At 40.0% G+C, this 27,934-nt stretch overlaps 1 protein-coding gene across 1 annotated transcript in view; it reads left to right on the top strand.

Annotated features, from left to right (window-relative positions):
• The window catches only part of LOC112912545 (putative adhesion G protein-coupled receptor E4P), a 41,018-nt gene extending 14,547 nt beyond the window's left edge, over positions 1 to 26,471 (top strand). Inside the window, exons 5-17 of the mRNA XM_072721625.1 lie at positions 708 to 857; positions 3,247 to 3,287; positions 3,945 to 4,083; positions 4,588 to 4,695; positions 7,685 to 7,869; positions 8,471 to 8,638; positions 14,276 to 14,470; positions 17,795 to 18,030; positions 19,823 to 19,889; positions 20,481 to 20,572; positions 21,740 to 21,920; positions 23,937 to 24,032; positions 26,149 to 26,471. Of these exons, the coding sequence (XP_072577726.1) occupies positions 708 to 857; positions 3,247 to 3,287; positions 3,945 to 4,083; positions 4,588 to 4,695; positions 7,685 to 7,869; positions 8,471 to 8,638; positions 14,276 to 14,470; positions 17,795 to 18,030; positions 19,823 to 19,889; positions 20,481 to 20,572; positions 21,740 to 21,920; positions 23,937 to 24,032; positions 26,149 to 26,205 (1,715 nt within the window). The 3' untranslated portion in view covers positions 26,206 to 26,471. The remainder of the gene's footprint in view (positions 1 to 707; positions 858 to 3,246; positions 3,288 to 3,944; positions 4,084 to 4,587; positions 4,696 to 7,684; positions 7,870 to 8,470; positions 8,639 to 14,275; positions 14,471 to 17,794; positions 18,031 to 19,822; positions 19,890 to 20,480; positions 20,573 to 21,739; positions 21,921 to 23,936; positions 24,033 to 26,148) is intronic.
• The last annotated feature ends 1,463 nt before the right edge of the window (positions 26,472 to 27,934 follow it).

Genomic DNA, 27,934 nt, shown 5'->3' with positions numbered 1-27,934 from the left:
CAGAGTTAGGTGTCTCTCATGTTTTGTCACCCTCACTGATATTTTCACTCATTTTCTCTCCTTTCCCTTTATTCCCTTTCACTAATTTTGTATTCCCCAAATGAATGAGACCATATAATGTTTGTCCTTTTCTGATTGACTTATTTCACTCAGCGTAATTCCCTCCAGGTCCCTCCACGTCGAAGCAAATAGTGTGTATTTGTTGTTTCTAATGGCTGAGTAATATTCCATTGTATACATAGACCACATCTTCTTTATCCATTCACCTTTCTATGGACACCGAGGCTCCTTCCACAGTTTGGCTATTGTGGACATTACTGCTATAAACATCGGGGTGCAGGTGTCCTGGCGTTTCACTGCATCTGTATCTTTGGGGTAAATCCCCAGCAGCAGCAGCACTCATTTTATTGAGGCTTTAAAGTATGTTTCAGTGTCCAGTAAAATGAGTCCCCACTGGAGAGTTTTTCTGGCTATTCTTGCATGATTGTATCCATTGTTTTACTCCTTAAAGTCTGGCTAGATGTTTTTCACTAGGATTGTATTCATTTATAAATTAACTGGCGGAGAACTATCACTTTTATAATAGTGAGTCTTCTTATCTAAGAACAAATGCTTATGAATGATGGTGGGTACTTGAGAGTCCCTGTGCAAAGTAAGTTGGGATAGTTTGCTGAGAATGAAAAATAATGTTTTCTCTTGATTTGCAGATATTGATGAGTGTAAGGCTGGGCTGTCAAAGTGCAAGAACAAAGCATACTGCAGAAATAAAATTGGAAGTTATTACTGCAGCTGTATCTCTAATTCTATCTTCAACTGGGTGGCTAGCTTCATTAAAGTAGATCGTGAAGCATGTTATGGTAAGGATTTCCAAATACTCTTTCCACCATGGCAAAGGAAGTGTGGGAAGACTTTGAGGGCTCCATCAATTTCAGGCCAGGGTAAGAGAGCAGAGATCTGTACTGGCTCTTGTTCTGCATCCCATTGTTGTTCCTGGTAATCTTCTCCCAGAAGGTACCACGCAAGCCCCCAGCACCAATCACCATCTTCATGTGGCTGCCTTGCAAGAGTATGTCTCCTGTCTGGGTCTCTTTCCTGGGCTTCCAAAATGACATCTCAGATTTTCTGCTGGACTTCCCTACTTGTTTCTCCCTCTCTCACTTTAAATTCAATTTCTGTATCTTTTTTTTTTTTTTTTTTAAATTAATTTTTATTGGTGTTCAATTTACCAACATACAGAAAAACACCCAGTGCTCATCCCGTCAAGTTCTGTATCTTTTTATCTGTCTATATACCGAAGCCTATGAGTTCACACTGATACCTCAAATTCCCATCCAACACCAGGGCTCATTCTAGCCTTCCTTCTGTTCTTATTTGTAGCTGCTTCTGTGTTACTGAGAACCTGGATCTCACTAACCACAGCATGTTTACTAGTTGCTCATTCCTAGTATAATTCTGTGTTTTGAGTTCAATAGATTGGACTTAACTCATGGCTCTATCACTTATCTACCCACTTTTTGGATAATGACCTAACTTCTATATGCCTCACCTGTAAGTGGGAATAATAATAGCATCTACTGTCTGAGCTATGTTTTGCTGCATAACAAGTTACCCAAATGGTAGTGGCTTAAAACAACACATATTGTCTCACAGTCTCTGTTGGCCAGGAATTTAGGTATAACTTCCCTGCATCCTTCTCTCCAGGGTTTCTTACAGCTATAGACAAAGTGTTGGGCAAGGATGAAGGCTCACATGAAGGCTCATCTAGGGGTGGATCTGCTTCCAAGCTCATTCATGTGGTTGCTGGCAGGAGTCAGTTTTTCAAAGCTACTGGACTGAAGCCTTCAGTTTCTGTAGTTGGTGAGAGGCTGCCCTCAGATCTTAGATATGTCAGCCTCTCCAGCTTGCTTTGTTGTAGTGAGCACATGAGAATAGCTAGAAAGAGTGTGAACAAAACAGAAGTTGTAGTCTTTTATAACCCAGTCTCAGCAGTGACACTTTATCACTTTTGCTGTGTTCTGTTCATTAGCAGTGAGCCACTGGGTCTGGTCGGGGGGAGGAGGGTTCCAAATGGCAGGGATCACTGAGAGTCACTTCAGAAAACTACTTATTTCATATACTGGGGGGAATTGAATCTCCCTAAATTCATGTCCATCTGGAACCTGGGAATATGATCTTATTTGGAAAGAAAGTCTTTGCAGAACTAGTAATAAAGAGGAGGTCATGCCAGATGAGGGTTGGCCTCAATCCAATATGACTGGTGTCCTTATAAGAAGAGGGACGTTGGGTGTAGAGATACACACACATAAAGAGTGATACGCAAAGACAGACACAGAGGCTGTCACAAGCTGAGGAACACCAAAAATTGGTTGCAACCATCAGAAGCTAGGAGAAGCAAAGAAGGATCTTCCTTAGAGACTTCAGAGGGAGTGTGGCCCTGCCAATAACCTTGATTTTTTACTTTAACCTCCAGAACTATGAGAAAATAAATATCTATTGTTTTAAATCCACCCAGGTTGTAGTACTTTGTTATAGCGGCCATAGGAAACTAATACACCTCACCTACCTGTTTTGATTAAGGTGTGTAAAATATCCATGCAGTGCTAGGCACCTAGGAAGGCTCAATAAATATTAGCTCTTAAGCTACCTAACCCTGTTCTAGAAACTTCTGTGTTTCTTTACATGAGATAGTGTGTATTAAGGCACTTTATATGCCATGTTGTGTTGACAACTGCAGGCATTATTACCATTTCCGTGTTATTAACCTAGTTAGTATTCATTCCTTTGGGAAGCCTTCTCTGAACCCTTCATATTCTAGGACTTCTCTGTGTACTCCCAAGGTATCTTATCCTATATATTAAGAACATGCTGTACCGTTGTAATCACTTAATCATTTATTTGTCATTGTTTACCTAGTGACTTTCCCACCAGACTGCAAATTCCACAAGGGAATACCCTTCGTTTCTTTGTGAACTTATTTCCATAAGGTTTAGTATTATTCCTGGCTTTTAGTAGCTGTTCAATAAATACTGTTGACTAAATTCTTGAACTGGAGGCCTTGCCCTAATCCTCTTTTAAATTTCTACTGTAGAAGAAGACATTTGGACTTCTTAGAGGGGGCTTGGGCAAGAATGGGAAGCATCAGGGAGAAACCCAACTCGAGAGTAATTAGAAAGGGGTTGTAGGCCAGGTGTCTTACCCCCCCCCCCCCACATTCCACTCAATGGCTACTTTTTTTTTTTCCCCCAGAGGGCACCAGTAAGGGGACATCATCCTTAGGAAACATTCAGGTGAGTGAAGTGAAGCCTAGATCTGGGAAGCAACTGGCCAGTCTTGCCTTATCATTCTCTTGTTCAAATAACTACCATGCCCCCCTCTGCCTTTCAGAACACACCAGCTCTCACACAGGAATGATTTGTCCTTTCTCCCAGGAGACATCTGGCAATGTCTGGGGACATTTTTGGTTGTCACAACTAGGGTGCTACTGGCATCTAGAGGATAGAGACCAGGAATGCTGCTAAACATTTTGCCATGCCTGAGGACAGCCCCCACATTATCTGGTCTCAAATGTCAATAGACATTGAGAACCTGTGGGAAAGGCTTTCAATGCCTCAACTGTTGTTCAAGTACCAGCGTTATGGCTTCACTCTATCCCTGTCACCACTTCCCATCCTCTTCCTATCTTCTTCCTCCATAAGGCACTTTTCATGGATTCTAGACACCTCATCCTTAGGCCCTCATGTTCCCATAAATACAATGGAGTGAATGATATGCCCTTCGCAGGGCTGTATGTGGTCAGTGAGAAGACACATATCAGGTTGAAAGTACAGAGCTTACACCTTGATCAGTGCTATTGCCTCTTGGGATCATCCAACCACAACCAAGTATATTCCTGCTTTTTCAAGTTTCAGGAAGAGCCTACTTAATTAGCTTTATTTCTTTGAAAGGAAATTCTGAGGAACAATGGAACCACCAAAGAGCAGATTGCAAAGATAGCTACACAGCTATTTCAAGAAATGGAAGTGAACATATGGACTGAGGGTTTAGCTTCTCCAGGAAAGCATGATAATTCTACACTTGGTATAGGTAAGAAACAACAGTAATTTCCTTATGACCAAAACATTTTATGAAGGTGATCTATTTTGAGACCTTGTGTTTCTATATTTATGTGACATAGAGAATTCATTCAAGGGGTTCTTCCCAAATGCAGACCTGCTCTCAGGTGACTTTCCTTGGAAAATTTTAAATATTTAGTTCTCCTGCTTAAAGACTTAAGTTACCGACCCCCTTATCAGGCACTCCAGTATAATTATTTAAAGATTTTTTGATCTTTTAAATATTATACATAAAGGATGAGCTTGCCACCTCTCCAGGAAGCATAGCCATTCCCTCCCTTCTCCTGGGTTGCTGTGGCCACTGTATGCTGCTTGGGCCATTTTGACCATCTGTAAAAGGGAGTGCCATCTGGTCTACCATGCACGCAGAAAAAGAAATCATCAGTAGGGAGTCTTTCAAAGAAGGGAGTTCTTCAACTAACTTCTTATGCATGAGAAGCAAGCAAAGCAGGACTCATTTTCTTAATGTTTCCAGTCTATGAAATCAAGAGGTGCAATGAGACAAGTGAGAAGACTGTTCTGGAAGCTGGAAATAACACTATGAATATCAACTGTACCGATGCTTTCAAAGGAACCACAAGAGGTACTGTGTTTAAGATGGATTCTTCTGATCTTCAAATCCTAGGCACTGTTGTCTCATTTCTAGGTGATTGTGCCAAGAGGTAAGGACTTAGAAAGTTTTCAAGGTAGGGAAGACTCTACATGATGACCACTACCCTGGCAATTTGGGAGACATAGTGAGTACTTTGTGACACACTGAGGTTCAAACAGGGAACGCTTGACATGCTTCCTTAAAAGGGACTGGCTGATGCATGCTCTGTTTCCATGTGATAGTCTGAAAAGGCAGCACTTGAAGGCAGCAGATGATTGTTGCCTTGAGTACTCTTTCCATTGAGTAGTGTTTAATGATCACCTTATTTAATATAATCCCTAGTCTTCCTCTGTCCTACACATCAGCAAACTTTTTCTGTGAAAGGACCAAATAGTCATTTTTTCTCAAGTTCTTATTTAAATACCAGTTAATTAATATATTGTGTAATATTAGTTCCAGATATAGAATTTAGTGATTCATCACTTTCATACAACACCCAGCGCTCATCACAAGTATCCTCCTTAATACCCATCCCCCATTTAACCCATCTCACCACCCACCTTCCTTCCAGGAACCCTCAGTTTTTTCTCTATAGTTAAAAATCTGTTCTATGGTTTGTCCCTCTTTTTTTCTTTTTTCCCCTATGTTCATCTGGTTTGTTTCTAAATTCCACACGTGAGTGAAATCATATAGTATTTGTCTTTCTCTGACAAACCTATTTCATTTAGCATATACTTTAGCTCCATCCATGTCATTGCAAAAAGCAAGATTTCATTCTTTTTTGTGCTAAGTAATATTCCATTTTCTATCTATCTATCTATCTATCTATCTATCTATCTATCTATCTATCATCTACCTAGCCATCTATCTCCCACATCTTACATCTTTTCCATTCATCAGTTGATGGACATCTGGGCTCTTTCCATAGTTTGGCTATTGTTGATAATGCTCCTATAAACACTGGGGTGCATGTATCCCTTCAAAGCAGTATTTTTCTATCCTTTGGATAAATATCCTGTAGTGCAATTGCTGGATCGTTGGGTAGTTCTGTCTTTAACTTTTTGAGGAACTTCCATACTGTTTTCCACAGTGGCTGCACCAATTCACATTCCCACCAACAGTATAAGAGGTTTCCCCTTTCTCTGCAACCTTGCCAACATCTGTTGTTTCCTGTGTTGTTAATTTTAGCCATCTTGACAGGTATGAAGTGGTATCTCATCATGGTTTTGATTTGTATTTCCCTGATGATGAGTGATATTGAGCATCTTTTCATGTGTCTGTTAGCCATCTGTCTTCTTTGGGAAAATGTCTGTTCATATCTACTGCCCTTCTTTCAACTGGATTATTTGTTTTCTGGGTGTTGAGTTTTATGTAAGTTCTTTATAAAACTAACCTTTATCAGATATGTTATTTGCAAATATCTTTTCCCATTCCAAAGGTTGCCTTTTAGTTTTGTTGATTGTTTCCTTCACTGTGCAGAAGCTTTTTATTTTGATGAATTCCAATAGTTTATTTTTGCTTTTGTTTCCCTTGCCTTGCTTGAGCCAGATGAACTTTAACTACTCAACCCTGACATTGTAGTGGGAGAACAGCCATAGCTGATATGTAAATGAAGGGACATGTGTGTGCCAATAAAACTTTATGTACAAAAATAGGTTGTAGGACAGATTTGATTCTCAGGCCATAGTTTGCCACACCTGCTTTATTCCATCATCTCATTTAAATTTCTGCACAGCATGCACACTATGCACTTTTTCTTAATTTATTTGTTGTCCATCACTCCCACTACAATATCAGCTCTCTTATGGCAAGGACTCAGCCTGTTTTCTTCACTGTTGCATTGAAATGCCTAGAACACTGTCTGGCACACACTAGATGTTCAATAAATATTTGATGAAAGAATGAATAAATACATTAGTGAATGAGTGCATGACCTAGTTCTCTGGAGAGAGTGAAATACCTACTGTATTTTCTCCAGAAAACTCCCAATCACTGATTAACCACTACTCCTTATTGTGAGCTGTCGGATGAGAAGGGGGAGGAAAAAGATCTCCAAATGAGTTGATTTTTTTTAATGGAGTAAATAATAATACAGGTGGTAAGTGGATTTGGCTAAAACTGGGATTGTGGCCCAGGAATAATTGCAGTTTAAGAAATACTACATCTTCAAAAAAAAAAAGAAATACTACATCACACTACAGAGCATCATATGTGAATTTACCTTCTGTGAATTAAATTATTGTTGCCCAAAAAGGAGAAAGAAAATGAGAGGGAGAGGAGAGAAACAGAGAAAGACAGAGAGAGGGAAGGAGAATGAGAGAATGAATTAAATAGAAATGTGTCATCCTGCATACCTTTCCATAACTTTCTGAATTAGATAACCCAGAATGAGCTTGAGATGGAAGATGGGAATGTGTGATTTCCTTATACTACCTGAGTTCTATTTGCTCTTTTGAGAACAAATATCTTGCCTCATGATTTTGAGGTATAAGTGCTTGTATATATTCTTACAATACGTTAACAGGTATTTTACATATATATCTCTTATAATGTGTGGTGCATTATAATTTGTATTATATATACAAAATGCTGTACCTCAAACCACATGTAATGTATTGGTGGGGCAACATAAGGGATTCCCTTTTTTTTCTTTTTTTAAGATATTTATTTATTTATTTATTTATTTATTTATTTATTTATGAGAGACAGAGACAGAGAGAGAGAGAGAGAGAGAGAGAGAGAGGCAGAGAGAGAAGCAGGCTCCATGCAGGGATCCCGATGTGGGACTCGATCCTGGGACTCCAGGATCCCGCCCTGGGCCAAAGGCAGGCACCAAACCACTGAGCAACCCAGGGATTCAACATAAGGGATTTCCAAGAGCAATGTAATGTTTGCCTTATGACTCTCACACAAGACACTAGTATATAGATTTCCCATAATATGGATGCCCTCTAAAGTGATTTCTCTTCTGTTTTCTCAGATAAAAGTGCAGTTGCAATCATCACTTATCAGAGTTTTGGGGATATTCTGAATGGATCCTTTTTTAATGATGAAAGAGGGACACAGGAAATGAAACTGAACTCTCGTGTCGTGAGTGGCACCATTAGTATGAAGAAAAAAGTACGTCTGTCTAAACCTGTGTTCCTGACCTTCCAACATATTCAGGTGAGCAAAATCCATGACTGCTTCTCTGTGCATTACCTCAGAGAGGTGTGTTATCAGGGTCCTGTCAAGAAACTGAATCCAACTCTGCTCATTCAGTTAACAGGACCAACAAGAAATGTTGAGGTACTCAGAGATTTGCACCAGGGGAAGGGGAAGCTATTATCACATTTAAGCCTTAAAAGGCAATGGAAGGATGAGCATTGTTGAGCCCAGTGCATGCTGGAGGCACACAGAAGGGTTGCCCTGCTGGAGACAGAGATATCCTGAAGCAGAAGCAACTGGAAGAAACACTTGACCTCCTCCTCCTCTTGTTTAAGGACTTCTCACCAGTTCCTCTCATTAGTTGTCCCAATGATATGGAGCCTGGGGAAAGCAGTTCATAAAGGCCAATCCCTGAGGCTCTGAAGTGACCAGAGAAGGGAAGAATAAATGAAGAATAAACTCCACAGCAGGTGTGGTCATATGAAACTCTTTCTCACTAGTGTTCTAGATAATGGGATTTTCCTATTCTATTTTCCAATGTAACACATCCCTGACTAACCTATAAAATTGAAATAATAAAACCAGAAACAGCTCCACTTTTATGCTATTCTATTTTCAGCCTGGTGGTGAAAGAACAAAACCTTTCTGCGTCTTCTGGGAAGGATCAGAGGAGGGGGGCACCTGGTCAACAAAGGGCTGCTACCATGTGCACAGCAATGATTCACACACCAAATGCAAGTGCTTCCACCTTTCCAGCTTTGCTGTCCTCATGGATTTTGTTCCCAAGGTACCATGATCCATGGTCCCCTCCTAGTATCTGATTGTGTCCCAAAAACTGTGATATTGTCCTCTCCATGTCTTAGAAAAAGACTCTAAGATAAGGAGTCAAGTGGAAGTATCTTACGTGAGAGGTAATTCCAGGAAGCACCAGTAAGGGCTGGGAAATGAAACAAGAAAAAAATAGAAACTAACACAGAGAACGTTATCAAGCTGGTCACTACTGTGGGTATCTAGGACTTAATTCCCTCTCAAGTACTCTGGGAGTCAGTGCAGGAGATGCACCTGAGTCATCCTAACTGAACAGCAGGAGAGCTGGGGTATCTATACACCACCTCCTTTCAGGTATTGGTTGAAACGTGCATCTGGGGGTGGGGAATGTTAATTCTGGCATGTCCATGGGCACGGGCAGAGTGAGGTTAAGTTAGCAGAGAAAACCCTCAAACATTGGAAAGTTTGGGTTGTCAGCCCCAACAGTGGTGGGATCTAAGATAATCTGGACTCAAACATCCGTTACTCTGCAAAAGAAAGTTACAGCTAGTCAGATGGGAAAGAAGGCAACTGACTGCCACCAATGAAAAAGCATAGGGCCTTGAACTTCCCAGGTCCCAAACACATCTAGGATAAGCCAGGCTTAAAGAAATTACCTAACTTCTTCTCCTACTTATTTACGCTCTCATTTATTGAACATTTACTGATGACAACCATTATATTACACATTTAAATACATGGTTTCATTTTATTCATTCAACAAATTTGCATATGACTGCTTACTATATGCCAGATGCTATTCTAGGCATTGAGGATATGGCAGAGAACAAAACAGATAAAGAAATCCCAACCTTCATGGATTTGACTTTGGGGACCTATGTTGTCCAATAGGATCATCAGGCACATGTGGCTATTGGGCCCTTGAAATGTGGCTAGTGTGACTGAGAACCAACTTTTTAATTTAATTTAATTTAATTTTAATTTATGTAAATTAAGAAGCAGTGTGAAATATTTTCCATTAAATACAACTTCACTGGTAGGACTTCATTTCACTTTTATCACTGAAAACAATAGCATCTGAACTCAGATGTGTCATAAGCAAAAAAATATGCGCTGGATTTTGAAGGCTTAATATAAAAAAAGTATCAGATATCTCATTTTTTTAAATTATTTTATTTTTTAGGCTTAAGTCCAATTAATTAATATATAATGTATTAGTTTCAGAGGTAGAGGTCACTGATCCATCAGTCTTATATAATGCCCAGTGCTCATGACATCAGATGCCCTCCTTAATATCTGTCACCCAGTTACCCCATCTCCTCAGCCCCTTCCCCTCCAGCAATACTCAATTTATTTCCTATGATTAAGAGTCTCTTATAGTTTGTCTCCCCCTCAGATTTTGTCTTATTTTTTCTCTCTTCCCGTATGACCACTATTTTGTTTCTTAAATTCCACATGAGTGAGATCATATGATAATTGTCTTTCTCTGATTGATTTATGTAGCTTAGCATAATATCCTCTAGTTCCATTGACGTTGTTACAAGTGGCAAGATTTCTTTTCTTTTCTTTTTTTCTTTTCTTTTCTTTTCTTTTCTTTTCTTTTCTTTTCTTTTCTTTTCTTTTCTTTCTTTTCTTTTCTTTTCTTTTCTTTTTTGGTGGCTGAATAGTAGTGCATTGAATATATATATATATATATATATATATATATATATACACCACATCTTTATCCATTGATCGATTGATGGACATATGGGCTCTTTCCAGAGTTTGGCTAATGTGGACATTGCTGCTATAAACATTGGGGTGCAAGTGCCCCTTCAGATCAGTACATTTGTACCTTTCAGGTAAAAAATAGTGCAATTGCTGGGTCATAGGGAGCTCTATTTTCAACTTTTTGAGGAACCTCTGTACTGTTTGTCAAAGTGACTGCATCAGCTTGCAGTCCTACCAACAATGTAGAGTTCCTCTTTCTCCACATCCTCACTAACATTTGTCGTTTCCTGACTTGTTCATTTTAGCCATTATGACTGGTGCAAAGTGGTATCTCATTGTGGTTTTTTTCTAATTTTTTATTTATTTACGATAGTCACACACACACACACACACACACACACACACACAGAGAGAGAGAGAGAGAGAGAGAGGCAGAGACACAGGCAGAGGGAGAAGCAGGCTCCATGCACCGGGAGCCCGACGTGGGATTCGATCCCGGGTCTCCAGGGCCGCGCCCTGAGCCAAAGGCAGGCGCTAAACCACTGCGCCACCCAGGGATCCCCTCATTGTGGTTTTGATTTGTATTTCCCTGATGGCAAATGATGCGAAGCATTTTTTCGTGTGTCTGTTGGCCATGTGTATGTCTTCTTTGGAGAACTGTTTCTTCATCTCTTTTGCCCAGTTTTGATTAGATTATTTGTTCTTTGGCTGCTGAGTTTGATAAGTTCTTTATAGATTTTGGATAGTAGTCCTTCATCTGATAAGACATTTACAAATATCTTCTCCCATTCTGTCCGTTGTCTTTCAGTTTTGTCAACTGTTTGCTTTACTGTGCAAAAGCTTTTTATCTTGAAGTCCCAATAATTCATTTTTGCCTTCGTTTCCCTTGCCTTTGGAGACATGTCTAGCAAGAAATTGCTGCAACTGAGGTCATAGAGGTTGCTGCCTCTGTTTTCCTCCAGGATTTTGAAGGATTCCTGTCTCATATTTAGGTCTTTCATCCATTTTGAGTCTAATTTTGTGTGTGATGTCAGAAATGGTCCGGTTTTATTCTTTCACATGTGGCTGTCCAATTTTTTCAATACTATTTGTTGAGGAGTTTTTTTTTTTTTCCCATTAGATATTCTTTCCTGCTTTGTCAGATTAGTTGACCATAGAGTTGAGTGCCCATTTCGGGGCTCTTTTTCTTTCTTTCTTTTTTTTTTTTTTTTTTGTATTTTTTTTTAATTGGAGTTCAATTTGCCAACATATAATATAACATCCAGTGCTCATCCGGTCAAGTGCCCTCCTAAGTGCCCATCACCCAGTCACCCTGTCCCCCCACCCACCTTCCCTTCCACTACCCCTTGTTCGTTTCCCAGAGTGAGTCTCTCATGTTTTGTCTCTTTATTCTGTTCCATTGATCAATGTGTCTGTTTTTGTGCCAGGACCATACTGTCTTGATGATTACAGCTTTATAATAAAGCTTGAAGTCCGGCATTGTGATGACATCAGCTTTGGTTTTCTTTTTCAACATCCCTTTGGCTCTTTGGGATCTTCTCTGGTTCCATACAGATTTTAGGATTATTTGTTCTAGCTCTGTGAGAAAAAGTTGATGGTATTTTGATAGGGATTACGCTGAATGTATAGATTGCTCTAGGTAGCATAGACATTTTAACAATATTTGTTCTCCCAATCCATGATCATGGAACATTTTTCCATTTCTATGTGTCTTCCTCAATTTCTTTCATAATAGTTCTCTAGCTTTTAGAGTACAGATCTTTTACCTCTTGAGTTAGGTTTATTCCTAGGTATCTTATGGTTTTGGTTGCAATTGTAAATGGGGTCGACTCCTTAATTTCTCTTTCTTCTGTCTCATTGTTAGTGTATAGAAATGCAAATGATTTCTATGCATTTATTCTATATCCTGCCACATTCCTGAATTCCTATATAAATTCTAGCAATTTCAGGGTGGAGTCTGAAAATATGCAGGGAAAGATCTCAATCTTTTGATACAGATTGAGAGCTGATTTGTGACCCGGTATATGATCTATTCTGGAGAATGTTTTTGGTGCACTTGACAAGAATGTGTATTCTGTTGCTTTAGGATGGAATGCTCTGTATACATCTGTGAAGTACATCTGGTCCAGTGTGTCATTCAAAGCCCTTGTTTCCTTGTTTATTTTCTGCTTAGATGATATATCCATTGCAGTGAGTGGAGTTTAAAATCCCCTACTATTAATGTATTATAATCTATGTGTTTATTTAATTTTCTTATTAATTAGTTTATATAATTGGCTTCCCCCATGTGAGGGGCATAAATATTTACAATTGTTAGATCTTCTTGTTGGATAGACCCTTTAATTATGAGATAGTGTCCTTCCTTATCTCTTATTACAGTCTTTGGTCTAAAATCTAATTTGTCTGATATAAGGATTGCCTCTTGTTGCTTTCTTTTGATGTCTATTAGTGTGATAAATGGTTTTCCAACACCTCATTTTAAATTTGGAGGTGTTTTTAGGTCTAAAGTGAGTCTCTTGCAGACAGCATATCAATGAGTCTTGCTTTTTTATCCAATCTGATATCCTATGTCTTTTGATTGGGGCATTTAGCCCATTTATACTCAGAGTAATTATTGAAAGATATGAATTTAGTGCCATTGTATTACCTGTAAAGTCATTGTTTCTGTATATTGTCTCTGTTCCTTTCTGGTATATGGCAACCTTGAACTAAGAGCCCGCTCCTGGGCTCCCTGATTGCAGCTAGCTTCCTCGTTCTGATGCCTGAGAACTCTACCATACTCCAGCACCCCTACTCTTCCTATGACCCTGAGGATCCTGAGACCACACTGTTCCACCTAGGATACAGCTTGGTTTCACCACTTGAGCACCTTTCAGGCAGGGACATCCCTCACTGGAGCAGACTTCTAAAAGTTCTGATTTTGCTCTCTGCTGCTATATCACTTTCCGGTAGCCAGGTTCTGGATGTTCCCTCCCCTCCATGATTTATCTTCCCAGATTATCTCCTCAGATTCACTTCTCAACTCCTTCTACCTTGCAGAAAGTGGTTATTTATTTATTTATTTATTTATTTATTTATTTATTTATTTATTTTAATTGGAGTTCAATTTGCCAACATATAGCATAACGCCCAGTGCTCATCCTGCTAAGTTTGCTTCGGCGGATGGAACGGAGGGTATTATGCTGAATGAAATAAGTCAATCAGAGAAATACAAACATTATATGGTCTCATTCATTTGGGGAATATAAAAAATAGTGAAAGGGAATAAAGGGGAAAGGAGAGAAAATGAGTGAAAATATCAGTGAGGGTGACAAACCATGAGAGATACCTAACTCTGAGAAATGAACAAGGGGTAGTGGAAAGGGAGGTGGGTGGGGGGGGGTGACTGTTTAGAGTTGCAGCTATTCTTTTCTTAGATCTCCAGTTGAGTTTGCAGGTGTTCAGAATGATTTGATAGCTATCTAGCTGAATTCCCAGGACCAGATGAAACTAAGGTCTATTCCTCCACCATCTTGGACCCCCTCTCTTAAATATCTCATTAACAATTGTTTTACATTGATTGTAATCTGAACTGATTGCATTTTTGTTATATTGATTATGTTATATTCAATACATTGTACTGATAATATTTTGAATATATACGATTAAGTTAATTTGACCTGATTCTTTTCACATTTTAAAAGGTATGACTACTAGAAAATTTAAAATTCCACATGTGGCTCACATATTTCTTTTGGATAGCACCAGGCTAGGGTTTTGGTTTCTTGATAGCCTTGTGTGCTGGATGCTATGAGTGCACTCATTTTGAAGATGGAAACATCAAATCTCAGAGAGGTCAAGTCAGTTGTATAAGGGACTGAACTGGGAAGCCTATCAGACTCTCCATCAGAAACATAACTGCAGAATTGGAACGATAATGGATTCTTCCTTTGGTGGGTTATAGGTGGATCCTGTGCTGACTGTGATCACCTATGTGGGGCTGAGCCTCTCTCTGCTGTGCCTCCTCCTGGCAGCCCTCACCTTCCTCCTATGCCGATCCATCCAGAACATGAGTACCTCCCTCCACTTGCAGCTCTCCATTTGCCTCTTCCTGGCCCACCTGCTCTTCCTTACAGGGATTAATCAAACTAAGCCTGAGGTAGGTGATTTAACCAAATCACCTTGCTGTCATAATCAAATCTAGCCATCTTGTCTTGAGGAAGGAGGGAGAAGACAAGAGACAGCAGTGATGGTAACAGTATGGATGGAACTAGAGAGTATTATGCTAAGCATAAGAAATCAGTCTGAGGGATGAGTGGGTAGCTCAGGGGTTGAGCCTCAGCCTCTGGCTCAGGTCATGACCCCAGGGTCCTGGGATCAAGTCCCACATCGGGCTCTCTCTGGGGAGCCTGCTTCTACCTCTGCCTATGTCTCTGCCTCTCTCTTTGTGTCTCTCATGAATAAATAAATAAAAATCTTTTTAAAAATCAGTCTGAGAAAGACAAACACCACATGATTTTACTCATATGTGGAATTTAAGAAATAAAACAGATGAACATAGGGGAAGGGAAGGAAAAATAAAATAAGATAAAAACAGAAAGGGAGGCAAACCATAAGTGACTCTTTTTTCCCAGGATTTATTTATTTCGAGAGAGAGAGAGAGAAAACAGGGGGAGAGGCAGAGAGAGAGAATCCCAAGCAGACTCTGCTGAGCATGGAATCCTGTGAGGGGCTTGATCCCACAACCTGAGATCATGACTGAGCTGAAACCAAGAGTTGATTGTTCAACCAACTGAGCCACCCAGTGCCCCCAAAAGACTCTTAACTCTAGGAAATGAGGGTTGCTGAAGGGGAGGTGGGTGGGGGGATGGGGTAATTGAGTGATGGGCATCAAGGAGGACACTTGATGTAATGAGCACTGGGTGTTGTATACAACTGATGATTCACTGAATTCTACACCTGAAGCTAATAATGCACTATATGTTAACTAAATGAATTTAAATTTTAAATTTTTTAAAATAAGTAAAAAATTACAAAATAAAGAGTCAGCAGTGATGGTATTAGGGGGAAAAGCAAGTTTCCATTTCAACTCCCCTCATCTGTAGCTCTGAATGAGACCTGTACTTGCTGAGAAGCCATTTATCAAGCTGATTGAGAGTTAGGCTGATGGTATTAAGTAAGGTAACAATAGTTCCTATAATAAATAAACTCCAAAATGTCAGTGGGTTATCACAAGAGTGATTAATTTCCCCCTTCTGTACCATAGAGGGTGGACAAACAGGTTTGAAAAGTGTCTATCCTCCAACCTCAGGCTGATGGAAGCTTTTCTGTCTTCTATGCACAACTTTATTTTTTTTAAGATTTTGTTTATTTATTCATGAGAGACACAGAAAGAGAGGCAGAGACACAGGCAGAGGAAGAAGCAGGCTCCCCAAGGGAAGCCCGATGTGGGACTCCATCCAGGACCCAGGAATCACACCTTGAGCTGAAGACAGATGCTCAACTGCTGAGCCACCCAGGCATCCCTTCTATGCACAACTTTATTTGTTTATTTTTTGTAAAATATTTTATTTTATTATTTTTTACATATTTTTTATTTTTATTTATTAATTTTTTAATTTTTTATTGGAGTTCAATTTACCAACATATAGTATAACACCCAGTGCTCATCCCATCAAGTGCCCCCCTCAGTGCCCGTCACCCAGTCACCCCCACCCCCCGCCCACCTCCCTTTCCACCACCTCTAGTTCGTTTCCCAGAGTTAGGAGTCTCTCATGTTCTGTCTCCCTCCCTAATATTTCCCACTCCTTTTCTCTCCTTTCTCCTTTATTCCCTTTCACTATTTTTTATATTCCCCAAATGAATGAGACCATATAATGTTTGTTCTTCTCCAATTGACTTATTTCACTCAGCATAATACCCTCCAGTTCCATCCATGTCGAAGAAAATGGTGGGTATTTGTCGTTTCTAATGGCTGAGTAATATTCCATTCTATACATAGACCACATCTTCTTTATCCATTTATCTTTCGATGGACACCGAGGCTCCTTCCACAGTTTGGCTATTGTGGACATTGCTGCTATAAACATCGGGGTGCAGGTGTCCCAGCATTTCACTGCATCTGTATCTTTGGGGTAAATCCCCAACAGTGCAATTCCTGGGTCATAGGGCAGATCTATTTTTAACTCTGAGGAACCTCCACACAGTTTTCCAGAGTGGCTACACCAGTTCACATTCCTACCAACAGTTATGCACAACTTTAAAGGTCATCCAAGAGTCCTTTTCATTTCACCCAACTGAAAAGAAAAAACATGGCAGAGTCCCACCAGGGAGGTTTATACAGGCCCTCTTAGAAAGTTGTGTAAATCATGTCCCTTCACATTCTACTGGCTATAAATCCGTAGTATGGTCCTACCTGATAACAGGGGAGCAGGGTGGTGTATTCTCTAGCTGGGAAGTCCCATCCTAATGACAATCTATAGTCTGGAATCAGAGGTGGAGGGAGTTTTTAATTCTGAGTGACAGTGGCTTTGCTATACTAACGACATTAGCTTTTGTCTCCATTATGATCACAGGCATCATAATATCCAGTAAGAATTGGAACTAGCTGTTTTCCAAAACTCCTTTTAACCCTAAAAGACTATGATCTCAGAGCCAGAAGGTTACAAGCACTGTTTTCCTCCTTGGGAGGCAGTACATTGCTATGGTTAAGAGTAAGTACAATCTCTGGAGACAGGGTTGCAAATACATTTTTATTTTTACTAGCTGTGTGATCTTGGGTGAGATCTTTGGGCTCCAATTTCCTCATTAGGAAATGAGCAGATTGACAGAGTAAGTGCTGAGGCATCTGATCTCTGGCCCACTCTGTTTCTGTAAAAAAAAAAAAAAAAAAAATCCGTTTTTATAAAACAGTCTGTTTTATTTATTGGAACCACAACCACCAATGTCTGAGAGCTTGATGTCCCAGCTCAAGCAGAGAGAGCAAATTCTCCTTTCCTCCATATGTTACTTTTAGACTTCAGGTGGAATGGTTGATGCCTGCCCTCATTGGTCAGTGTGATCTTCTTTACTCAGCCTACTGACTCAAATGCTAATGTCTTCCTGAAACACCCTATCAGACACACCCAGAAATAATGTTTTACCTGTTATCTGGGCATTCATTACCTCAGTTGAGTTGATACATAAAAATAAGCATCACACCCACACAAAGGGCCAGGGCCATGGACTATTCATCTACCAACTTTCATCTGTCATGGATCTGAGGACTCTTCCTATGACATTCATTCCTGGGCATTTCTAGCTTGCCCTGTATATGAGGTAAGCATGGAGTCACTGAGAGCTCCCCAAATTGTGTTGCTCCCAGGTAAAATATTACAGGTGTTACAATTGAAAATGCAGGCCACACCCAAGTAATGCTAAATGCTGAGGACATATTTGGGTACAGGGGTACAAACGACATTCCTAACTCTTGTCTCCCCTCCAGGTGCTGTGCTCCATCATTGCAGGGGTGCTGCACTACCTCTACCTGGCCGCCTTCACCTGGATGCTCCTTGAAGGGTTGCATCTCTTCCTCACTGTTAGGAATCTCAAGGTGGCCAACTACACCAGTGCAGGCAAATTCAAGAAGAAGTTCATGTACCCTTTTGGCTATGGGATTCCAGCTCTGATTGTGGCTGTGTCTGCAGTAATAGGACCCCAAAATTATGGAACACACACACAGTAAGCATGATGTATGCCTTGATGGTGGAAGTGGTGTCTATGGCTGACACATGATCAGAAACCAAAGACATTTCAGTCCATTTCCCATTGTAAATTATTCCTCAAACCAGGCTCTTTATAAGCCAGAATTCTATTTTCTCTTAGAAATCCCTAGAGAAATGGTCCTCGGCATCTTTGGGGGCTGGATCATTTTGAGACTTGGTGAAATCCAGGGCCTATTTCCCCAAACAGGGAAATGTACCTTTCAGACAAATGTACTTACACATTAAATTTTGATTACAACTTCAGGATATTAGGGACAAAAAGTACATTCAATAACTTTAAGGATGAAAAAGCCCACCTGTAGCCTCTGTGCTCTGTAGGATTCTGAAAGAGTGGCTGAAGAGGTTGAGATTCATCCCCAAAATGAAAAGAGTAACAATAGCAGCAAATTGGAAGGCTTGTGATGCCTCAGAGATAGCCTATATTTCATCTCATTCTCCCTGTAATCCTGTGGGGTCAGCACTGTTCATGATGTCATATTGGGGCTTAGTGCATCGAAGAAACTTTCTCAAGATCACAGCTGAAGTCAGAATTCTTCACTAAAGGGATTATTGCCTTACTAAGGAAGTTTGCAAAGCTCTGCAAAGTTAGTTGAAGATGTTAGTGTTTTGGCAATGGGGTTTCTGTTAGGGAGTAGGCGGGCATGTGCTAAAACAACGTAATGAAGGTGATCCCCTTGAAGGAAAAAAGATGCCCTGTCTCCAGCTTAAACCAAACATCCTGCCAGAATGATTCTGGGGATATTATGGTAGCATAGAGCAGGGGTGGACCAAATTTCTATAAAGCATCAAGTGGTAACTGTTTTTGTCTCATGAGCCATATGGTATTTGTGACAATTACTGAACTTTGCCCTTGGAATGGGAGAGCAGCCAATTCATAGACCATATTAAATGGATGGATGTGGCTGTGTTTCAATAAAACTTTATTTACAAAAACAAGTGGTGGACTGGATTTGGCCTGTGGGCTATCATTTGTAACACTTGGTATAGAACATAAGCACAGGAGCTTTTCTGTTCACTAAGTGTTGACAAACTTGTTAGATTTAATAGTTTTATGCTGCCAGGTTTCTGTTCAGAATAATTTGACTATCTTTGCCAACATAAGCCATGACATAATAAAAAGTACTTGGGCAACAGCGTACTTCGTACATGAATATACTTCATTTCATTGGTAGGTTTTCTTGCTCTAGTTAAATTACTATTTTTACTCTCTTATACCAATCGTTACTAATAGGGTACTATTAACTGAGCCCCACCTCTTCGCCAGGAAACATATTCAAAACCTATATACACATGATCTCATTTGATCTTTCCTACAAGATCCAGATGAGGAAAACCGCAAAAACGTGATGAAAGAAATCAAAGAAGATTCAAATAAATGGAGAGATGGTCATTGTTCATGGAGAGGAAGAATTAATATTGCCGAGGAGTCAGTCAATTCTTTCTAACTTGACCTATAGGTTCAATGCATTCACAATGACAATCCCAGAAAATTATTTTGTAGATATTGATAAACTGATTCTAATGTTTATTTAGAGAAGCAAAAGATCCTGAAGAGCTAACACAATATTGAAGGAAAGAACAAAGTCAGAGGACTGACTCTACTTAACATCAAGATTTGGCAATATAGCTGCTGTAATCATTTAATCTTTTCAATACTTCTGTTTGCCCCCACTTACATTTGGGGTAACTGAACTTAGAGTATACAGCTTGTGTCAGATGCGAACCCATGTGTAACCTTCTCTCGACAGCTGCTGGCTCAAGCTCGATAGAGCGTTCATCTGGAGTTTCATGGGACCAGTGGCTGTCATTATCTTGGTGAGTAACTAGTGATAGTTATTTATGGGAGTGCCTGCCCTGGGTTGGCCAAGCATAGAGTGTGATTCTTTCTGTGAAAGTAGAAATGATGTGAAGCTAAGAAAATATAACCTAATGGTGATGAACTCCTCTTTCTGGAAATGCTGTCTTCATCTGTCTTTCCCTGCTTCCCCCTGGTTCACTTGTTGCTTGATGGAGTATAACCCTCTGCTGGGAATTCTTCTAAAAATCCCATGTATCTTCATTCAGCAAATATTTAACAAGTATCTACTCTGCACAGAGTGACATGTTCTCCTGTTCATCAGGAACTTCCTGATCACATCCATTATCCCGGTATAGAAATTAATAGTACTCTTTAACTTCCAAGGTGACTTGGTGTGAATGATAACTATATAGTCACCCTAATCAAGCACCAAGTGCCACAGGTACATATACATACCATGTGCTGTATAAAAGACCAGAGCATATGTGCATAGCATTCTATGAAGCCCGTATCTTTTGGAAAAAGATTCTTGGGTCTATCTCAAATTGAGTTGCCTGCCATAGCCTCAAAATAAAATTCCAATTCAGGTTTTCATTTTGTGTCCACAGATAAACTTGGTGTTATACTTCCAAATTCTGTGGATTTTAAGAAGCAAGCTTTCCTCCCTCAATCATGAAGTTTCTACCATTCAGGACACCAGGTAAGAAGGTCCCAGAATCAGTGGTATCCACAGGTTTCTCCTACAGGACTACGTTTCTTTCTACCTAGGAAAGAAAAACCCATACAAAAATCTGATACAATATTTCCTAGGACTGGGTAAAGGGTATGTGAGGTACAACTTCTAGAGGTAAAAACTATAATTTTAGGTAGCTTCATGTACTCCTTGATCTCTTTATTCAACAAATATTTATTGGGTGCCTCCTTTGTGTAACATAATCATCATATGAAATTCATGCCAAGAGAATCAATGTTATCCTGCCTCCCCCACCTTGTAAATCCACCTACTTCTAGGGACTCTGTTATCCTTTATTGGAGATGTTCAGTTCTTACTGTGCTATTCTAAATGATTGAAATTAATGATAAGAGCAACTGACGTTAACTAGGGACTTGGTAGATGTTGGAAATTTACCAATATTCTTTCACTGATTGCTCATAACTCCAATCTATGTGGTAGATATGAGTACCAGCCCCCGTTGATAAGATGAACAAATGTTTATTTTACCCAACAGTGGGCTAGAACCTTGCATTGGTGAGTCATGTATACAGAACTTAAATGAATATCTTTCCAACTTCAGACCCTAGCTCTCATCTCATCTACTTCTCAGACCAAACTAACATTTCTTAGCCTTAGTGTTTTCCATCCTGAAGGGTCAAACATCACCCTTCTAGGTATTTCCTCATCCCTCTACACGTGTTGGAGGAGTGTAGGCTCACACCCCTATGTGCAGGCACACATATCCTCTCACACACGTAAGCTCTCCTAGACAGTTGCCATCAACAACCCTGTTCTGTTTTATAAAACACAATTTTCAGTTGAAGGAACCCAACAGCTATATATGTTCTGAAGTCATGATATCATCCTCAATACACATTTTCAAAAAAATATCCTAGAAGGCATGTTCCACACTGCTTCCAATAGATCTAAATAAAAGACTTGCAGATAAATCATTTCCAAGATTAGGAGAAACCATTATTCTCGATAATGATTGAAACATGGGTTTCTCTCATATTTGAGCTGTATGATTTTGCATGAACCACTTAAGCACATGAGGTTGATGTAAAGTTTAACTCAGGTGATTTGTGCAAACCCACAGTGCACAACACATAGTGATCAATGATAGTCATTATTGCTCCTTTTCCTTTGCAGAGTCATAACATTTAAAGCCATTGCTCAGCTATTTATCCTGGGCTGTTCTTGGGGCCTTGGATTTTTTATGGTTGAAGAGCTGGGGAAGGTGATCAGATTAGTCATGGCGTACACATTCACCATCATCAATGTCCTGCAAGGCATTTTGCTCTTTGTGGTACACTGTCTCCTTAATCGCCAGGTAAGCCTAATTATTTTGTCTCTTGCCCGCCAAGACAAAAAGTCTTACTGAATGGTTGGTCCCATTCTCACCCTTATCTGATGTTTTATGTTTGTATTTGGTGCTGCTTTCCTTCTGGGAAGAGGGTTTAGGTGATGCTTCAGTATGCCATGTGCTCTGAGCTGCCCTAGCTCCTAACTAGCCTTCGCTTTCCAACCTATCTCTTAAGAGTGTGCTTCTGTCTGCTGCAGATGATATCAAAATACCATAGACTGTATGGCTTGGGCAATAGAGATTTCTCTTATAATTCTAGAGGCTGGAAATCTGAGGTCAGTGTGCCTGTGCTATTAGGTTCTGGTGAGAGCTCTGTTCTTTTTTGCAGAGGGCCACTTTCTTGCTCTGGCCTTACATGGAAGAGAGAGATTTCATGCTTCTCCTTTTCGGGACATTAATCTTTTTGGATCAAGGCTGTACCCTTATGACCTCATTTAATCTTCATCATTTCTATAAAGGGCATCATATCTCCAAATACAGTCACACTGGGAGGTTAGGGCTTTCACATGTGAATTTTGAGGAGACATAGTTCAGTCCATAGCAGAGCATGTATCAGTCAGGATAAGGGAGATTATGCTGCAGTAACAAATAGCCATCACCCCCTGATTTCTGTGGTTTATAAAAATAAAGGTTATTTCTTGCCCAATCTACATAGCCATGGCTTGATCTACATTGTTTTCACTCTGGAACATAGGTTGAAGGGCAGCCTTTATTTAGAACACTGATATTCTCATGGCAAAGGGAAAGGAGATCCTGATAAGTGTAGCTTAATTATCTTTCTTTCATTGGCCAGAGCAGATTACTTGGCCATACCTAAGTTCACTAGAAAGACACATAACCTCTTATAGTGTAGTACACTTTAGGGCAGGGCACTGAAAAATTTGGCTGAATATACCAAAAACAGAGAGACTTCAGCTCTAATGTCAGGTTTTCTACTGAGTAGGTTGCCCTGTGACCTTGGGCAGCCTTCTTACCCTCTCTGAGCCTCAAACTTCTCACCTATATAGGTGGCAATACCTGCCTCACAGGGTTGAGAATTAGATGAGCTATTGCAATATAAATCTCCTAGCACAGTCCTTGGCACACATTAAGTTCTTAGGAGGGTCATCATTATATTTTTATTTCTCTTAGAAGATTGGAAACTTTTTCTGGCATTTCTCCCTTTTCTATTGATCAGAACTACCAGCAATTAAACGCTGGTGGCAAAAATGCCATCATAACACTTCATTAATTTCTCTTTCATTATCTAGGGCCTTCTTAATGCTTAGTATTTCTCACACCTAGAATAAAGTATAACTTAAGTGTCTTAGTGAAATAATGTTGAATATGAAATGTTTAACTATCTTAAAACATGTTAAGCATGTTTCAGGAAGGAATTCATGAAATCTAAGGATTGGTTCAGCATAGTGGTTAGTGTGTCAGGGCTCTGGAGTGAGAATGAAGAGGTATTGAATGCTGGCTGTAGGATATGAGACAAGTCCATTTATTTCCAACAGCTTCAGATTTTTTATCTTTAATTGGGGATAACAGAAGAACCTTCCTCATTTGGCTTATGTCAGACTGAAATGATATATTGTGTATAAAGTGTATTGAAGATTGCTAGTGTTCAATAAATGGTGGCCTTTATTGTTATAATCCCCACCACCACCACCATCATCTTCATTGTCATCAGAGTCATCATCATGACCATCAGGTATTCCCTGATCACCACCATCACCTTCACCATCCTCATCCTCCTCATTGTCAGGATCATCATCACCACCACCAATCTAGAAGGAGTAGGTGATGCCTGACATTTAGTAAATACCTTTTCTGTAATGAGGAACTTGAATTTTAGAATGAATCAACAAAAGGATAGCTGAGAGTATACAGAAAACCAATGAGAAGGTAGCCATGGGACTTCCCATGTATATCTTTAGCCTGCTAATCAAGGTCCTTTCTCCCTTATCAAGCACCTCCTTAACAAACCTCTATATTCCTCAGGTGCGAATGGAATATAAGAAATGCTTTAGCAGGATCTGCAGAGGGGCTGAAACTGAGAGCACTGAGGTAACTCGCTCTATGACCCAAACGAAAATGGTAAGACCAGCTTCTCTGCAGTGCTGTGTACTTGCTGAACCCAAAATCTTGTACTGCCAGGAGCTTCCTGGTCCCTTGATCTGAAAGAAAAGAGAAACGGCATTACTTCCTCTGTTATGATGGTGGCTTTTGGTTTTTAAACCAAAACCAATGGAATTGTTTTCCTTTCTTTCTTTTTCTTTTTCCTTCCTTCTTTCTTTCCTTCCTTCCTTCTCCTTTCCTTCCTTTCTTCCTCTTTCTCCTTTTCTTTTCTCTTTTCTCTCTTCTCTCCTCTCATCTCTCTCTCTCTCTTTCCAGTCTTTACATAAATATCAAAATGATATTTCTCAAAATTTAAATATATCTAACAACATTTATTTAACAAATATTTACTAATTGTCCCATATTGCCAGTCACTGTTTTAGGTTCTGAGGAAACACCAGAGGATACATTGACTAAAATCCTTGCCTTCATAGAATAAATTCTGATGGGGGAGGCCAACAATGAGCCCCCAAACATGGATTATACACTATTTCACAAAGTGATATGGGATATGGAAAGATACAGAGCCGTGAAGATAAATCAGGACACATGGGGTGGAGGGAGTTTGGTTTCCAGGAAAGGGGCCATGGTGACAGCCTTTCACTGTCTATTACCACCTTCTATTTTAATTCTCTGCATGACGTCCTCTCTGTATGATATTTCTCTTAGTCTGGAAAACATGAAAGTGTTTACCTTTGGTCAAACTCTGCCCCCTGTAGGTTCAGGGATGTGGTTACTATCATTTTCCTTCTACCTAGAGTATGCCTAGCCCATAAAAGATGCTCATTTAATTTGCTGAGTGTCTAAGGTCCTTGTTTATAGATGAGGACGCAGAGTGGGAAAGTCCACAGGGTTTGCTCAGAGCTACTCATCTGGGTACAGGGATTCCCTCCAGATCATCAACAACTTTAGGACCACTTCCTGGGACATGTACTTTCACACAGAGGACAACTGGCTGCTGATAGTGTCCTAACAGCATATGCCAGTGGCTCAACCCTTGGCTGAAATCACCAGCAGTCAAAGGATTGCAGTTCAGGACAGTGTCTACCTGAACTGTGTAAAAGAACTGTCCCAGCCCATGTGGTCTCCAAACACATGTTGCGTAGTGGAATCCACAGCATGGATTTTGGGGTTCACCTATTTGAATTGGAATCTGGATTCTTTCAGGCTCTAGCTGGCAGATGCTGGGCAAGTGGCTTAACCTCTCTGAGCCTCAATTCACTCATCATTGAAATGTCTGATGGACTGAGGAACAAAACAGTGTACACGGAAGCTTTTTGTTCTACTCTGAACCATGTCAGCTTTTATTACTACTTTTATTAACACCAAATTATCAAGAGTCAACTGTATAGAAGGCTCCACACCGTAATCCTATCCTCTTATCTTTGGACAATATTTTACCTTCTATAAAGCACATATTCAGGGTGTCTGGGTTGGCTCTGTCAGTGAAGCATCCCACTCTTGATTTTGGTTCAGGTCATGATATCAGAGTCTTAAGATTGACCCTTGCATTGGGTTCCATGATGGGCATGGAGTTTGCTTGAGATTCTTTCTCTCCCTCTCTCTCTGCCCCTCCCCCCAACTTGCTCACACACTCTAAAAAATTAAATAAAAGTAAAGGTAAAAAAAATAAAAAGCATATATTCAATCTTACAATCTTTATTGATCCTCTGTAGCATTTAGTGATCTGTCACTGTGTGTAGGGAGTCAAGGTGCCTGAATTCAAGTCCTAACTCCACCACTTCCAGGCTGCATGAGCTTGCGCTAGCCATTTACTATCTCTGTGCCTCAGGACTTCGTCTGTAAGATGAGGATGATAGTAGTATCTTTCTCATCATGAGAAGTAAGCAAGGTCATATGTGTTACTTGCTTAGAGTCCTGCCTGGCACATGGTAAACAAATACATTATAAAAGTTTGTGAAAGTTCAGATAAATAAAAAGGTCATCATAGATTGCACTTGGGGTGGAGAGAAGGTTATAAAGTCAGATATTAGGGTGTCTTTACTGAGCTAAGACCTTAGAAAAATTCTGGCTTGTCATTTCCTGAGGTGTTAATTTCTCTTCAGATTGTTCTACCTATTGTCTCCCCAAATAGGAGGAACTACGGACGTCATCAGAAGTTTTTCCTAGAAGAGACCTTGCTTCTTTGTAATCTATGGCCTGAGACTCCTCCTGTCTGTGCTATTTGACAAAGAATAGAAACCTGAGCTGGTTCTGGACAGCGCCCCCCGTGGTCACACATGGATGGGACAAATGCCATCATCTGTATCTTCCTCCTGAACGCAGTTCTGAGACCTTTCTCTATCTTGGCTTCTATTTCAAGAGATAGAAGGGGTCACTGGGAGACCTTTGAGACCCTTACTCAATATTGTATATCATGTGCTATTAAATACTCAAGGAATGATTTTTAGTAATGAAGGAAAGTGTATTTTCTTCTTCTAGCTATTGCTACCTTGCCCAAGATTTATTGTCCAACATCTGGATTCACCTGACAGGTTTTTCTCTCTTGGCAATCGGTTGTATTTTATGCTCCTGAAGATTTTGCATCATTCAGCATTTTCAGAATTCAATAATTCCCATATGAATAAATATTAAAAAGAGTGTTGCTCTCTTACAATGCAAAATTCCTCCACCATCCTGCTTAGGAGCATGTCACCAGAAGGGTCTTGTAGTCAAAAGACCTGCATTGTCTTCTTTGCTTGATGATTTTCAAACCTACTTGTTTCTTGGGTTGATTTTGTTTATATAGTATCATCTCGAACGTATCCTGTGGGAATACTCCCAGACCAGCAGCATGGGGGTCACAGCAGTTGTTTCTTTCTTTTTTTTGTTTGTTTTAATATTTTTAATTTCTTTTTCTTTTTTAAATTTTTTAATTGGAGTTCAATTTGCCAACATATAGCATAACACCCAGTACTCATCCCATCAAGTGCCCCCCCTCAGTGCCCGTCACCCAGTCACCCCCACTCCCCACCCACCTCCCTTTCCACCACCCCTAGTTCGTTTCCCAGAGTTAGGAATCTCTCATGTTCTGTCTCCCTCTCTGATATTTCCCACTCATTTTTTTTTCAAAGTAATTGGATTCTGGGAGTGATTTCCAGCACTAGAATTAATAAATGCATGGCTAACTTTGTTACCAGATGGTGTTTTAAAAACAACCATTCTCTTACACCATACAGAAAGATAAACTCAAAATGGATGAAAGATCAAAATGTGAGACAAGATTCCATCAAAATCCTAGAGGAGAACACAGGCAACACCCTTTTTGAACTTGGCCACAGCAACTTCTTGCAAGGTACATCCATGAAGGCAAGAGAAACAAAAGTAAAAATGAACTATTGGGACTTCATCAAGATAAGAAGCTACTGCACAGCAAAAGAAACAGTCAACAAAACTAAAAGACAACCTACAGAGTGGGAGAAGATATTTGCAAATGACCTATCAGATAAAGGAGTAGTATCCAAGATCTATAAAGAACTTATTAAACTCAACAGCAAAGAAACAAACAATCCAATCATGAAATGGGCAAAAGACATGAAGAGAAATCTCACAGAGGAAGACATAGACATGGCCAGCAAGCATGAGAAAATGCTCCGCATCACTTGCCATCAGGGAAATACAAATCAAAACCACAATGAGATCCCACCTCACACCAGTGAGAATGGGGAAAATTAACAAGGCAGGAAACCACAAATGTTGGAGAGGATGTGGAGAAAGGGGAACCCTCCTGCTCTGTTGGTAGGAATGTGAACTGGTGCAGCCACTCTGGAAAACTGTGTGGAGGTTCCTCAAAGAGTTAAAAATAGATCTGCCCTATGACCCAGAAATTACACTGTGGGGGATTTACCCCAAAGATACAGATGCAATGAAATGCTGGGACA

The sequence above is a fragment of the Vulpes vulpes genome, chromosome 9 (genome assembly GCF_048418805.1).
Source record: "Vulpes vulpes isolate BD-2025 chromosome 9, VulVul3, whole genome shotgun sequence".
Classification (NCBI taxonomy): domain Eukaryota; kingdom Metazoa; phylum Chordata; class Mammalia; order Carnivora; family Canidae; genus Vulpes; species Vulpes vulpes.
This window is presented reverse-complemented; position numbering and strand designations above follow the sequence as displayed.